A 16,741-nucleotide genomic window follows, 5' to 3' on the forward strand; every position below is an offset into this window, starting at 1 on the left:
CTGCTTCGACTAAAATAGCCAAAACCCTAAACTGAAAGATATTCAGTTTATCATCATGATCAAGAAAGAAATGCAATAACACACATTTAAGAAACTGAAAGCAGCCTATTCTTTTCATTTTTTCTGACTAAAAAGATTATTTAATGATCAAAAAAGAGTCTGATTCATCTTCTGCCAATAAATCGACTTACCTAGCAGGTCAAGAGAGAGGATTTATTTTGTTTTGTTGACTTTTAGAGGCTTGAGGGGGTACAACTCAGAAATAAAGCAAAATTAGAACATCCATCATGTGCTTTTTCTGTATCCCGCGACCCCTTGATTAACCCAGCGACCCCTTGATAGGTCAGATTGGGAACCATCATTGTAGTCATGATTGTTGTAGTCTGCAATCTAAACAGGTTAAAGTTAAGTCATATGACACAAATCACATGATACACACAATTAAAGCCCGCCTTTTGTATCTTATTGGAGGACAGGCTTCCAAACCTCCCTGTGATTGGTCGAGAGGGGATCTCAGTGATTGTGTGCGGGGTTCGTTATGTGTTTTGGAGAGCCCTAAATTAAAGGTTGCATAGTCATGTGTTTTAGTTTTAGTTTAGTCTGACTGTCTGACTTTTACCTGTATTTCTGAACTCCCAGTAGAAACAATGCGGTGCTGGTACATTGCAGCTGTTCTTTTGTGGACTGTCGGAGGTAAGACAACATTTAAATTGCCACATTGTTTCCAATTAGCTTCCTGCTATGAAAGCAGCTAGCTATTACACAGCTGCTGATAACTAACGTTACAGTTTACTTTCTAACTAATACGTTCAAGCGACTATACAACAGTTATTAACGATTATTATTGTTGATTGATGTCTTCAAATACAATAGAACTGCCTCTATCTCAGACATGTGCTATGATATACATTTCATTCCAAACTTCGGTCAAAAATGTGTCAATTTAGAGTCGACTAGCTTATCAGGAGAGCCACATACATCCTACAATATGGCTAATAAACACGGAAGAAACTATAGAAACTACTCTTTATTTCGGCATGCATGAAATACACCAGATGCCATTTCATGGACTAACACTTACATTTCATTTCTTATTACTCCTTTCTAGTACTCTTTACTGTACTACAGTGAGCTGTAGTGAGCAGTGTGCCCCAGTAACCTATTATTGTTAGTTCTCTGTTATAACATACTGGCTATATTATAAGTTTCTCAGGCAGTTATCTGGCTTGACTTTATCTCTTTGGAATTGGACAGCTGCCAGTATTCCTAGCCAGCTACATCTATTTTCAGAGAAGGGTTTCATTTTACCGGTTTGTCCTTACCAGAAGTAAACAGATGCAAAAAAAGAAGCAGTTTTTGTTTTATTAAGTCTCATTCATCACTTTATACCATAGTTCACCTCTCTCTTTTCTATATATTCGTTTCCAGCCACAGATGGAAAAGCAGTCCCTTCACTTCCAGATTTTGGGAGGACCTATCATGTCAAGGGTAAGCAGTTTGACACAACATTTTAAGGTATCTTTGTCTTCATAATTCTGCCACATTACAATAAATCTGTCACATTTCCATTGCAGGAGTGATCTCTCTGCCCTATGCTGAGATTAAGGAGCCATTTGAGGGATGGTTAGACCTAGACACAAAGTCCAGCCGAATAGATTACTACCATGGTAAGAAACATGCTGATCTGTGGCACTTCCTTTGAAACCGGACTCTGTATTCTCCCTGCATGTTGGGTTTAGTGATGTGAAACTGAGAGCCGTTGTGTCAAGCCAAAATGACAAGAGTGGAACATAAATCACTTAGTGCATAAACAGAGAAGTGAAAAAGAATGAAAAAGTACCATTAGGGAACTTATTCTGTTGAGTCATGTTACATGCTCGTGATTTTGTACCTTTTTTTTCTGTGAACTGAAATTTGGTGTTTATTACCTCCCTGTGTATGTTCCTTTTTGTATTTTTTGCTTTTTCCCCATTATTTGGTGCAATATACAGATTGAGTGCAGGATAAGTGATTAACATGAAAATACTCACAGGACAGTACACACAGTTAAAGCAAGGAGAACCAGATAGTAACCCAAACAAAACAATAACATAATAATTAAAACGTTGAAATAAATACATACTATTTTGGCTAAATACTAGATGCAAGTGGTGTGTATGAGTGTGTAAGGATATAGAAGGGAGAGAACAGAGGGGAACATGTAATGACTATCCAAACTTTGTTCAGTTACCTCCCCAGGCAGTATGTGTTCTTGGCACATATCATCACACATCAAACATAAAGAATGAAGTCAGATGATGACTAATGAAAAAGACATACATTTCATATATTGGCTTGCAGTTTACGGTAAGAACCGTGTGCTCCCCACCACCTCCAAACTCAGACTGATCTTACCTCTGATTACTACAACTGGTGTTCATCTGAAATCATGTAGACAAAAGAAAACAATACTTCCCCTAGTGGTCAAATGAAACATAACAAATAGCTCCTACAGACTGCATTTATATAGCTTCTTTCTAGTCTTCCAACCACTCAAAGCGCTTTTACACTACATGTCAACATTCACCGATTCACACACACACACTCACACACTGATGGCAACTCACTTGCTACTTTATTTCTCATAACGAAAGAAAGGGAAACACTGTATGTCTATTAACAAAATAGTAACATCCTTGCTAGAGGAGGGTAGACTAGTTGTATAGGAAGCCTAAGTAGTAAAAATACTTTCAGTAAGAGAAGGAAATTAATAGTCTATAGTAATTAGTAATAACAGTAGTCAGTCAGTCAGTTATTTAGTTAGTGTGTCATACACATACAAGTGCTAAACCAACATGAACTTGTGCAACACCTCAATACTGTTGCAGGCAGTGGTGAAAAATGTGTGAAACACAGACAAGAATATTGTAACATTGCAAACACACACTTCTTATAATGCTATTAGAAATAAAGAATTTTATCTGTAAAAAACTGTACAAATAAAGTCAGCCACACAAAAGGTTCCCTTCCTGAAACACAGCTTTTTTATAATCATTCATCCAAAAAATGATCAGCGATTAAGAACATTTTATTAAATCATGTAGCCGTTCTTCATTACTAACTCTACTCATCAATGATTTCTGTAGTTTTAACAACCTGTGTCAAGTTCAAGGAAATTAACACAAATAAAGTCTATGATAGCCCTTAAAGATATATCATTATATTTACTATTACTATATCATTACTAACTTTTTCTTTAACAAATTCATCAACAGGCCAAGTGTCGACGTACCAGATGGGAGCGGAGCAGCAGTGGGGGGTTTCCTATAAAATCACTCCAGAGACCACTGAGACAGAGCTGAATGTGATGAAGTGTTTCCAGGTCAACGGAACAAAGGATGAAACCGTCACACCACAAGCATCTCTGCCTGATGTTGAGGGATTCCAGGTCTGTGTACTATTTTAACATCAAAACACTGTTATTACATAGATTTTCAGCATAGTGATATCACCCTAAACAAAGAAGGCCATCGCTTAAAGACTTAATCTCTGCTGCAGTTTCTAAGGATGGAGTACTATGGAGGATCCCTGTGTGAAGTCTGGCAGAATGTGACCACAGTGGGTTACAAGAAGAACACATACACACTGTGGGTGACCCATTCTGAGAAAGATGCATTTGGCAAGAAAGATCCAGCCACACCCCTCCACTATGAGATGATTGGATACAACACGCTGCTGGGATCCCACTATGACAAATACTTGGTAGACTACAAGGAGTTCAGCACTAGCGTGGACCCGAAAGTATTCTCACTACCTGAAGGTTTGTAGTGTAGTGTTGTACTTATAAGATGTTTTAGAGGAATTAAAAGAGATAAAACACTTTTCTCTATGGTCTAATTGTTTTTAACAGGTATGACCTGTGGAGGTTTTCCTGGTCCAGGAGTTGAGCACCACATCTTGGCCAATCCGATGAAAGAGCTCATCCACACGTCAGCTTCAGGCCACTCGGAGCGCATGTTCAACCATTTCAAGGAGAAGTTCCAGCGTCAGTACAGCGACGAAAGGGAGCATGAGAAGAGGGAGCATGCTTTTGTTCATAATCTCAGGTGAGAGAGATATTTTAATCTCACGCCCACCCACTATGTAATGATAATGAAGGCAGAACCTCTCCTTATACAATGTGGGATTTTCCAGATGTAAGGTATTTTTGATCTAGAGTTGCATATGTGCTACCTGATGTAAAAAGAGTGCTAGTGCTACCTGTTTTACTACTAAAGGATAATTCAGTAATTAATAATGTTAACAAATGAAGACGTCTACTTTTAGATCTGACCAGCCACAAAAAAAGTTGATAGTGTTAAGGTGGAAGCCTTTCAGTAAACTTCAGATTTCCCAGTGGATTCTCTCATTATTAGACATCTTCTGTCTGGAACTCCTTATAGCTCAAACCAACGGTGCAAAGGAAAATATAATCAACCCCTTGTCCAAGTACTGCACTGTAGAAAGTTCAGTTAATCTCTTACAACCCAGATTGTGCAATAATGTCTGTGACTATATAAAAATGATCATACCATTATCAAGATATGTTCTCTATTGTTGTCCGGTGAGTGGATAAACAAGCATATCATGTTTGTGTGCTTATGTTAAAATAATCTATATCCTGTATTACAGATGTATATAGAGGCTGGTGATTTGTTGTTATATTCAGTCTAACCTGCAGTACCAAAAAAATACAAATTTGATCCCCAAAAAAAATCACAGGTGACAGAAACATTAAATGATGATGAGTTGTGACATTTTACATTGACCATCATATTTGTTTCTTTTTAGGACATACTAGCTATGCAAGAATATTCAGAAATAATTGATTATAGATAAAGTTTAAATTGAAAGATTTCAGTTGACTGACACTCTTTCCCTGTCTGCTACCGTAGGTTCGTCCACTCCAAGAACAGAGCAGGGCTGCCCTTCTCCCTGGCTCTAAACTCACTGTCAGATCGCACCATGTCAGAGCTGGCCACCATGAGGGGAAGAAGACAGGCAAAGACTTCAAACAGAGGCCTTCCTTTCCCTTCCAAGATGTACGAAGGAGTGGAAACGCCCGAGTCACTTGACTGGAGGCTTTACGGTACATATTACAGAATCTGAAATGTTTACCAAAGGTTCATCTGTCTGGCAGATGATCCAGTTTTTACTTCAACTTTGCATTTGCAGGTGCTGTGACCCCAGTGAAGGACCAGGCCATATGCGGCTCCTGCTGGAGCTTTGCCACCACTGGAGCAGTAGAGGGTGCTCTCTTCCTTAAGGTGAAAGCATAAATGGCAGCTTTTTTCACAGTCACTAGCCCCGATCCAGTGTTTTCAATTGACATGGCTACTCCTGTATGCTCTTTGAAGCCACATATGTTCAGCATGGTGCTTCGTCTGTTCATGTTTTGCTTCATTTGCATTGCAGTAATGTTTGCTGGTAATGTATTACTGCAACATTGTAAGGCTTTCTTGAAGAAGAAGCAGCAGGGAAGTGTGTCAATCAGGGTTTAAAATTGTTTGATGCAGCAGATTCAAATAGGAACAAAGGTCATGAGGTGTCAAACATTCAGTAGAAATGTTGAAATGACAAGCACGGAGCAAATATCAATTCAAAAAAAGCAGTAAAAAGTTTAAAACAGGAATGCATATAAATATGTAAGCAGGGTGAACTGAGGATGTTTTTGACTTTAAAAAAAAGTTTTGATTGTGGAGTAGCGCTGCTCTCAGTACACCGTCTGTATTCAGTCAGTAGGGGCGGGTCCACAAGACGACTCACTGTGTGACTCTCACTCAAGTTGAACAGACTTGACAGTGTGTGTGTGTGAATAAATAAATCTGAGTGAATTTCAACATCGGCCTGCCTCCATCTCATGGAAGGTAAAGGCTCAGAGACATTCCTTTACCCTTGTTGCCGAGCAACTCGATCCAAACATTGGGCTGCTTTATTATGGGATTTGATGGCACCCCATTGATGTGACCAAATTCTTTGACCCTCTCTCTCTCTCTCTCACTCACTCACACACACACACACACACAATCTTCATGTTGTCCCTTGGCCTGTACCAGCAGTTTTCTAATTTGTAGAATTTGTAGAATTTGTAGGCTGATAAGTGGAGATTTTTAAGGAGGTAATTGACACAGCAGGAAAAACTGGAAAAACATTTGGAAGGTTATTAAAAAAATTATGGTTTGGACTTTTTCTGACAAGTAGGGATACTGTGAATTGATGAAAGCAAGTTTTCTATTGTAGAGGTGGTGTATTATCATTAGCTATTGATTCAATGTACTGACATGTATTTGGACTGATCTTTAAGTCTATAAAATGTCAAAAACAATGCCTTCTATTTTGAATGAGATGAGATAGAGGAAATAATCCACCATTTAATGTTTGAACTATTACAACGTTTGGCAGTTTTGCTTTTAAGATCACAACTAATTGTTTCCCAGTGTTTACATGTACAGTTTGGGTTGGCAGGGGATCAGTTCTGTTGTGAAGCCCCAGCAGTTTGTCTTTGTGCATCTGCCAGCATGCGGTGCAGCAGCAGGAAGTGACCTCCGTGAAGCAGCATCCCTGTCCCCATCGGCAGGTTCACAAACAGAGCCACTCCCCAGGGGCCAATTTTAAATTTACCTCTTCGTGATCTCACAGCATCTGCCTAGCAACCTGTAGATAACAGCTGGTCTTAAAATGTTCATTATAAATGTCACTATCGTCCTATCAGAAGCCTTACATGTATGTCTAGTTGCTTTTTTGTTTCACTTTTTCACTCCTCTCATAACCCGTTTCTTTCATATCTTTTTTGTCACCTAGCGTTTGATTAAGCCCCTTGTTTATTTTAGATCCTCAGAGGCCCACAGCAAGTGTTGCTATAAGAAACCATCGTAGGTGAAACTGTTGGTACTGGGTTTCAGAGAACTTCAGTGACTCATGCGGAGAAGGGCAGGTTACGAACGAGTGCACTCATGTTTTTGCTTTCATCTTTCAGACTGGCTCCCTGCAGGTTCTGTCTCAGCAGATGCTGGTGGACTGTTCCTGGGGTTTTGGCAATAACGGCTGTGATGGAGGGGAGGAATGGAGGGCTTATGAGTGGATCATGAAACATGGAGGCATCGCCACAACAGAAACCTATGGAGCTTATATGGGAATGGTAAGATGATTTCAAGACGTGATGTACGTACCTGTTGAGGTAAAATAACCCATAAAGTCAAAATTGATAGGTTGTCAGACGTGTGTGTCTCTCACACACTGCTCCTCCGGTCCTCCCTTCTTCTCTGATGGTCAATTCATTTCAGGAGCTTTATTCCTACACAATGAATATTGGAGTGCAATGGATGTTATTCACACATTACAACTAGCAATGTAATGTGTGTTTGCAGTGTTTGAAGGGCCAATAAAAGTTACTGCCACTGAGTTTAGTAATGAGCAGGACTCAACAAGAGGCTGTACAATTGGAAGAAACTCCCACTAAACACAATGACTACCACTGTGATGTGAATGACACCACGAAACCAAAGTTACTGCATGTATCTACAACAACAACACAGGTGTCCAACACAAAAGTGGAGTGCAGCAGCCACAAACCAGAAGGATCACAATAAACAGACCAAGTATTAAGTTGTTGCCATATACCAACAGCAACCCACACAGACCCAACAAAAGTGAACTGTCACTACCACAACACAACACAAAGTAGTCAACCATGACACACAAGTGTTGCCAACTTACCACTAAGTAGCAACTCTTAAATGGGGGCACCGAGACCTCTGAGTTGCCAAGAAAACAACAAGCTTTTCTTTTTCAAATTATACACCATACTCAAAGTGCAAAGAAAACAAACAAAAGTGGGTGGTGATCCTAGCCAAAAGTAACAAAAGATGGGGAGGCTACCAAACCACCCACACATCGGCCCATCGCAACCAGCTCATCCTCAACCTTAAACTACCAAAAGAAAAATATGAACTAAAATGAATAAAAACAAAACCCAATAACTGGACTACCGGTGATCTCCAACCCAAACTCATGAGGTGTAATTTGTGCTTAATGCTAACATTAGCATGCTAACACACTTGGCTAAGATAATTAACACGGTAGCCATTATACCTGCTATACATCAAATTCTTTTTGGAAGTATTTCCTGTAGATCAACATGGGTATAATTGCCAAAATAAATCATGACATTATCTGACATTTTAGTTGAGGGGCTCAGCTGGAAAAACATGACTGGAGTTACACGCTCCAACTGTCTTCACCTAGTCTGGGAAAAATGAATGTAATACTGTGACCTTAACGCCATCAATTACCACAGACACACAAACTTTTGACAAATTTTAAGAAAAGCTGATTTTTACAGTCAGTTATTTAAAAAATTCAACCAGCCAAAATAACTGATTTTAATATTTATTTTATGTTAAGATTAGACAATCTATGAGGTTTGTAGGTATGAGAAACATGATATTTGATAACTGTAGACTAAGGTTTAGACTTTCTCTTTCTCTCTCTGAACAGAATGGATTTTGCCACTTGAACACCTCTGAGCTTACTGCACATATCCAGAGCTACACTAACGTCACGTCCGGTGATGCAGAGGCTCTTAAGTTGGCGCTTTTTAAAAATGGGCCGACGGCTGTCAGTATTGACGCTTCACATCGGTCTTTCGTTTTCTACAGTCACGGCGTTTACTATGAACCTGCTTGCGGTAAGTTTACTTAACACTTGTGCTCAGTGACCCATGACCCTTTTCTTGCTGTAACACTGAATGTTTCTCGTGTTTTCCAGGTAATACCACTGATGCATTAGACCATGCTGTGCTCGCAGTGGGATATGGCAACCTAAAGGGAGAGCCATACTGGCTAATAAAGAACTCATGGTCCACCTACTGGGGCAATGACGGCTACATCCTCATGTCTATGAAGGATAACAACTGCGGCGTCAGCACTGATGCTACATATGTTACACTGGCATAGATGTAATATGTGTAACATAAAGCTGTATGTTAATGCTGTTCAATTCCTGTGAATGCCACTATGTGAGTGCCTGTGTGTAAATTACTTAATGTTTGCTGTTTTAGATACGATTATTGTGTCAATGCTTGATAATGATGTGTTAAATTTTGCTGTTGAATGGTGTGTGACAGAATTGAGATGCTACACAACTAACACACAAGTCCGCTTTTTAAACATGATTTCAATAAGTTTATTGCTGGTGGCACATCGGCACAGTGCCTTCACTTCGGGTGTACAAAGTATATTTGGTGAGGCTTCCACTTGTTCTTGTACTTTATCACATGATGCATTCAAATGCACTAAGCTGAAATTGTAAAGTTGTCAATTCGTCCATTCAGTGACATTTCTGGTTAATCTGACATAGCACCATGCTGTGGGTAGCAATAAGGTATGCTTTCTAAATTCATACAGTGGATTACTAGTTATATCCCCTCCACATGCATGTACATTCAAAGCATACTGGCCTGAAAATAAGAGATTTTAAATAATAAATTCCTTTAGCTTGAGTAACATATACCTGACCTATGCTGCCAACCAACCATGCCTGGAGTTTTTTTTTTTTTTAAATGCACCATTCATTTAAATACACGATAATAACAGCCCTTGTGAAATGTACTAGAGATTTCACAGATCCAATTCACTATAGCAAGTCATTTTTACATCTGATATGATATAATTTGTTAAAAACAGAAGAAAACAAACATCTACAAAGTTGAAATCACACCTTTACATGCTGATCAGTCACATCCCATAGTTTTCATACAAAACTACAAATTCACTACATCAGTTATGAAAAAGGCTACATGATGCATATTAAAGGTAACTAGTGCATGCAATCTCAATTGACTAGTTTCATATCTCTTGGCTTAAGAAGGAGAATATAAAGACAAGTTTTTTTGCTTTTTCAATACAGCATTATGACACAGCAAAGATATTTCACAGTCTACAGACACAGTCCACTTTTATACAAAAATATTGTAAAATATGTGCTTTTATGAAATGAACAAAATGTAAGAAATCCTTCAAGTCCTGAAAAATATGAAGTCCTAAAACTTGCTGCTCAGCATGATTGTGTGTACTGAAATAGAGAGTAGGTGGCAATGCTGCTTTAAAGTCATCTGATAAAGTCTTGTCCAATCTGAATCTTCAGAAATTTGAACTCTGCGTTGATGGTTTATAAATATGTACAAATATGCAATCTGTTTGTCTGCAAAGGGGCTCTATTCACACAGTCTCCCCACATACGTCAAATATATCAAATCAACATCAAAACTGGAATAAAGTTAAACTTCTGGAAAATGCACATGATTGTAAACGGCGACTATTTTCTCCTGACTGACACGGATGTTTACCTGCATCTAAAAGAGGTAAAACGGGGCTGTTGATTTGCCCAGGCAGCATATATGAATGCCTGCTTTGTGCATGTGTCAGGGGTGTGTGTGCTCGTATGGTCGGGGATTAGGGTTGTTTTTAGGCTTTTTTTTTTTTTTTTTGCATAGAGCTCACAATCATATAGTTGCATAGAGGTTGTTATGTCGAGGTCGTATAATGTGTGAGTAACAGAATGTGTCCGCCCGTGACTACGTGTGGTTAGCTCTGGCTTTTTAGGCGGTGTAGCTCCTGTTCCTCTGTGCTGCTGGCTGATCCTCTAACACCCTCACACATGTCAGGGTTCTCCTTGTTGGTTGGTGACCTATAATAGACAAAACACAAAGTACACCCTGAGATAGCTGCAGGTTGTGTTATCAGGACGGTAAGATTTACCATCCTGTTTGGGGTTGTGAGGGCTGAGCAGCAAGGACACATTAACAGCACATCTTAGAATATACAGTATAACTGAAGTAACATTTCAACACCTGGTGCAAATAACACAGTATTTTTTAAGTAATTTGAGTTTCCCTTCTTAATTTCTTGTACTTTGCTTACAATTATCCAACTTTCCTCTGCATTTTACTCCACCACAAACTGCAAATTCACCTCTAATTTCAATAAAAAGAACATCCAAACAGCCATTCCTTAGTAAAAAAAAACAGAGGTCACATTGTACTGCAGTACCTCATGTCCCAGTTCTCTGCGTCCTCCACTGTGTCAGGAAGAGGTCTGCCGGCAGTTTCGGGCAGTCCCAGAGCCAAGACAGCACCCAGCAGTGGGGAGGTACCAAAGATGACCAGAGGTATAGTGGGGCTGTGGTTGTGAAGCATGTTGATAATGGGGGCCAACACACCGCCCATCCTCGCAAACATACTGGATACCCCTATTCCTGTTTGCCTGAGTGGGACACAAGAAAATAAAATGTTGTAGTAGTTGACATTAAGATATTTTAAAAAAGATCAATTTGGGGTTATGTTTGTTTGAGAAAAGTGATTTAAATTGTATGACACATCTTACCGTAGCACAGTAGGGAATATTTCAGCAGTGTACACATATATTACAGCAAAAGACGCTGTTATACCAAACTTCCCGACCATGGCGAGCCCACTCAGGACGCTGGGATAATCTAGAGACAGAGTCCAGGTAAGAATAAAATGAATCTATGCATGCCTGTCATAACACTCTGTAAATACAAAAACACAGTGTCCACCCCACCAGCAGGGACAGCAAGCATGAGCAAACAGGCGAGTCCTCCAACGGCAAGAAAGCCGCTTTGCGAAAAACGTCGACTGTAGGGTAGCACGATGAGGACCAGAGAGCGAGCCGGAATCTCCACCAACCCGAACACAAACTGGGTCAGGTAGAGGTTTGTCCCTAACCTGGACACGCCCAGCGAGAGGCCGTAATACACCAACACATTCACGAACCTGGGATGCGAAAGAGGAACAGGGGTATGGACAGAGCAGAGAAAAAATGGAATAAAAGGAAAACTGATATGATTGAAAAAGCATGAGTTCATGTATGCACCAATTTACCAGATGAAGAACAAGATGATGGCCCTCTTTCTCATCTGAGGTGTTCGTACAAGATCCACTGCTGAGTGTCTTTGCTTCCCTCCATTGAAGAAATCACACTTCTCAACCTGATGTGAACATGGACATACACACATAAAGCAACATTTTAAAGCACAGTGCTGGTGTTGGTATTGTCTCTCTATTTTTTTTTTTAATTGTATGTTTTTATGATTCCAATTCTTACTGCTAAATCATCTGATATTTAGTTTTTATGTAAAGCACATTGAGTTGCTCCTGTGTATAAAATGTGCTATATAAATAAAGCTGCCTTGCCTTGCCTTATAACCAAAGTGCCATAGACTTGCACTGATTTCTTTCACTACCATAAACATCAAGACTGTAGTTTAAATTAATCCTATTTGCAGTGCTTTCCTGACGAAAATACTTGTGTATTCATCCCCAGCCGAAAATAGTCCCCAACAAATGACCTATTTCTTCTTGTTTGAGCAACATTTGCTAAAACAACAGTGCTCAGCTGTTTAAGAGACTTGACAGACAAACAGACATGGTAGGACTGTCAGAAAGTATTGAGACAGTCAAACACAATACAAAATATCATATTACATATACAATAATGCCGGCCTTATTTCTTGACAAAAATAGTCGTTTTCTATAGGAGAGAGATACATTTCAGTACATAATGGTATGAGAGACACCTGTACAGAGGGAGGTAAGACCCGTCCGTTAACAAGCGCTGCCTTGCGGAGAAGTGCGATGGCCTCCTCCCTCCTGTCATTGGCCAACAACCACCTGGCAGACTGAGGAAGCACCCTGATAGGAGTTAGAGAGATCACAGACATGGAGAGCGAGGGAAGGACCAATGAGTGGACAGGGGCAAGAGAAGGTGGCGGAAGGGCAGAGAAGGAAATAAGATAACAAAGAGAGCATTCATGTATTCATGTCCTACACAGTGGATGTAATGTTCTCATGCCCCTTGAATCTATACCATATATAGAAGATAAGCAGGAAGCCCGGTGCTGATATAGCCAGTTGCAACTTCCTCCAGTCTCGTATCAGATACGCTATGCCTGCTAGCAGCATGTACCCCAGGCCAAAGGCGTAGTCGGTGGTGATACCAGCCAGCATGCGCCTTTTGGTGCATGTCCACTCAGTGCCTATGGAGAGAAACAGTGCAGGAAAGGAGGAATCACGGGGATAGGAGTTAAACTGAGGTGGTGGTTTGGAGCTTTAAGGTTGAGGAAAGAGTGGCAAGGGTTTGTGTTCTGGGATCGGGAGAAAAACAGCACAAAACATCATGAGACATTGTTACACTTAAAAAACAATATGACTACATTAATCCACTGTTGTCCTTGACTCATACTGAACGACTGTGGCTGCTGCTAAAATCTGTTTGTTATCTAGTTTCTATAATCCATATGTGAGGAATTCAAACTTGCAACATAGTCTACTTATAGTGTGTTTGCATTGATACCAGTATGTATGTGCTCTCCAGTAACAAGACAAACTTAAAGGTGCAATTTTGGGCAACTTTCTCAGTTGCCCACAGAAGCTTGTGGACTAAATTGTATGTAAATGGCTCAGAAATTGGCCAATAAGAGCATTGCTAGCATCAAAATTTAGTCTAATAACATCAACAAACAACCAGCCCCCACCACCAAGCATGTGAAACATATTGTGATATTATGGTTTTAGCTGGCTAATGTTAGCACTGCTGCTCACTAATGCTGACCGAATGCGAGCATGTGCACAAACAGGATGCCGACTGCAGTTCACTTAATGGCCACCAGTGTCATTAATGAAGAAGAACTAATGATTTCTTACATATCACACTTGTTTTAATTTGTTGCATTTTTCACAAAAAAAATACTACATAGAATTGAGTTCACATATTGCCATTACAACCCTGACCACAACGTAATCTCAAATATTATCTGTCCTCATTTGTAGAACGAAACGCTCTTGCCAATAGTACTACAACTACTCTTTCCTCCTGCAGGGATGACATGTCTGATTATGTGTGTGTTTGAGTGTGTCTGTGTTCTGTTAGTACCCAGCACAAAGGCATTGATGATCACTCCAGATATTGTGGCACCAACTAAGAAGCGAAGAATCACGTAGACAGGAAAGTTGGGCGCAAAGGCCACGGCGACTCCAAACACAGTCTGAAGAGCGATGGACAGCAGCAGCACGAAACGTCGGCCGTACCTTGCACAGATAATTTAAAACAGATTTCTTCAAAGCTTCATGTAAGAGAGGTAGACATGAGTATGCTCTCTATGCACGTGCATAAATGAGTGAATAAATACATCAGTGTGACAGGGTGAGACCAGCCTATACAGGCCAGTAGTGCATCAAAACTGCCACATCCTGCCAACACACCTTAAAGAATTTCATTGATATGGAATTTAGAGGAGTTTCAGTACATCATGAATATTTAAATGCTGTTTCAGAGACATTTACACATTATTTTAACACCATAGTAATACCATGGTAAAGTAGCCCTTTCATTTCATGTGTCAAGTGCCCTACTTACACATGGCTACCATATGCCAAAGACTCCAGCTGGGTCTGTCCCTGCAGCCATGCTTTGATGTTGAGGGATCTGACTGTATGATGTACAGTGTCCCTACAGTCACAAGTTAAAGGACTCCAGGCTAAGAGAGAGAAGCAACGTGTACCTGTCAGCCATGGCTCCAAACACTGCAGATCCCACCAACAGGCCGAACATGTAGATAGATGAACCAACACTGTTCAGTCCCGCTTTGTCGCACACCAGGTCCCACTGGTGGTGATGGAGAGAGAGGGCAAAGAAGGGAGGTTGTGTCAGTGGAGAATACATATGGTTGAATGAAACTAAAATGTTCATTTACAAATGCAGCTGGAATCACTAGTGTCTGTTCTATTCTAAAGTGAGTTTATACTGGCCCAACAAGGCTGGATCACCATCTTCCCTAGACCCTAAGGGGGCTCCCAAAAGCCCCAGGTTACAATGTGTTGCAATTGGTTTATGGTAATATGATTAAGTGTAACTACATTTGGGCATATGCACCACTGAAGCACAGTATCACATGATAACATTATCACATGCTAACCAATTTTGCTCATAATCCACCAATTTTGTTCGTAATCGTCATGGTTACCACTCTGCCTGTGAGAACAGTTTTATGATGTCTTCAGTGGGTCAAGGAGAGCTTTCGAACATCTAAGAAAACATTTTATCTCCAGTGGGGCTTATAACTTTTGACAGAGGTCCTGCGTTACAAATGTGGGGCATGGAGTGTGAAACGTGGAAATTTCACAGGCGGGGACGGTCTAACTGAAGAGTTGCATTATTGAAAACATATGATCCAGCATTTTTATGAATCTTGACTCTCAGGGACTAAAAAGCCAGGATATCTCAGCCTCTACTGCTGCTCCTCATAAATCCCCCAATTTCACGGAGGTGTCATTCTAAATTGCTGGAATACTTTAAGTCTGGTCCTTCTTTATTCCCTAATCTTGAAGAGCCCTGTGTATAGATTTAAAATCAATTTTTCCTCTGATACTGTGCTTACATTATGCATATTCCCAAATTAATTTGTGTTTAATCAAATTACTGTAGGCTACACAATGTACAGACAGATGAAGAAGGGGGGTTACTGGGGCCAGGTAGCTCATTTTTGCCCTGAGACCCCTTAACATGTTATGAGGGCCATGTTTCATACTTTGTACTTACAGTCACCATATTGTGTAGTTTGCATACGTGTGAAGATCAGTAGTAAAGATTGTAATACTTAATAATATTTTGTAATTTATTGGTCTAATTTGGGATCTATTATAAGAAATTCTCCCAGATTTGTATGTTTACTAAACATATGGGAAAGTGGAACAGCTGCTGATCACATCTGTATCGAGAGTTAATTTAAACTAAGTTGCACTCTTTTGATGCCTGATTAAACACATATTATGTGCACATCAGCATCTTACCGCACCTCGGTGACTGTGGTACTCTGGAAAGTCTCCTTGCTGTACACCCATCCATCGCCACATGCATCGCGCTCAGTGCGGTTTCCCTGCAGCGGGACGCCCGAGGAGAAGCATGAGGAGTCCGAAAGGCTGAAGTTCAGGCTCAGTGTACCCGGGAAGGAGGAATGATTCCCGGTTGCTGAGCTTGAGCTCTCTCGGCAGTGGTGCGGCGGCGTGGCTCCGGTAAAGATGCTCACCATCATGTGGAAGGCGAGCAGGACCTGGGGTAAACAAATCCATACGTACAAAATCTTCTGGTATTTGCCGAATCCTCCAATGGCAGAGAGGATCTGGTCGAAATTCATTTCGGGGGATATAGTCCAATTTGGAGATTGGTTCTTCTCCAGCTGGATGAAAAGCAGGTGGCGGTGAACTGAGTGTAAATCCCCAGCAGACAATAACTCAGTGTTGCAGTGGAGAGCTCAGGAGGTAAACAAGGTAAATAAATTCCCATGTGCGCGCTCGGTCAGTCCAGCTCCAGTCTGCAAACATGAACCATCTATTAGAAGCACTGAAATGACCCGTAGAAAACATGAACTGATGTCCTCCCCCCGACGATCACTTCTCCTAACAAGCAGCTGCATTTATCTCCAAATGAGGCTTTAAATGCTCCAAAATCGTGTGTTTTTGTTTACCTACCTGACGGATTTCCAACATAATATGAACACTGCACAAGTAAATGCATCTGCTATTTCTTTATCCATTGTTTATTTTCACCAAAAATAGGAAAAAGTGAAAAAAAGTCATGCATCCAGCCACTCTTCAAAGCTGTTTTGATGCTCTAGATGTTTCCACAAGGCGCGCAATCTGAAGAAACCC

At 40.4% G+C, this 16,741-nt stretch overlaps 2 protein-coding genes across 2 annotated transcripts; one reads left to right on the top strand and one right to left on the bottom strand.

Annotated features, from left to right (window-relative positions):
- Positions 1-530: 530 nt before the first annotated feature.
- Positions 531-10,314, top strand: zgc:110239 (uncharacterized protein LOC550326 homolog). The gene is made up of 11 exons (XM_062435931.1): positions 531-693; positions 1,429-1,488; positions 1,575-1,667; positions 3,255-3,427; positions 3,538-3,799; positions 3,890-4,085; positions 4,914-5,107; positions 5,194-5,285; positions 6,995-7,156; positions 8,515-8,704; positions 8,785-10,314. Exons 1-11 carry the CDS (start codon positions 648-650, stop codon positions 8,970-8,972), a joined length of 1,656 nt encoding a protein of 551 aa, XP_062291915.1. The 5' UTR covers positions 531-647; the 3' UTR covers positions 8,973-10,314.
- A 158-nt stretch (positions 10,315-10,472) lies between these two features.
- On the bottom strand, positions 10,473-16,233 carry si:dkey-166k12.1 (solute carrier family 22 member 6-B). The gene is made up of 10 exons (XM_062435932.1): positions 15,889-16,233; positions 14,596-14,699; positions 13,968-14,122; positions 12,903-13,071; positions 12,613-12,727; positions 11,918-12,024; positions 11,598-11,809; positions 11,400-11,508; positions 11,067-11,279; positions 10,473-10,704 (listed from the first exon to the last, which is right to left on the bottom strand). The coding sequence occupies exons 1-10, from the start codon at positions 16,225-16,227 to the stop codon at positions 10,602-10,604; spliced, it is 1,626 nt and encodes a 541-aa protein (XP_062291916.1). The 5' UTR covers positions 16,228-16,233; the 3' UTR covers positions 10,473-10,601.
- Between the last annotated feature and the right edge of the window lie 508 nt (positions 16,234-16,741).

Source organism: Scomber scombrus, chromosome 16, assembly GCF_963691925.1.
Source record: "Scomber scombrus chromosome 16, fScoSco1.1, whole genome shotgun sequence".
Lineage (NCBI taxonomy): Eukaryota > Metazoa > Chordata > Actinopteri > Scombriformes > Scombridae > Scomber > Scomber scombrus.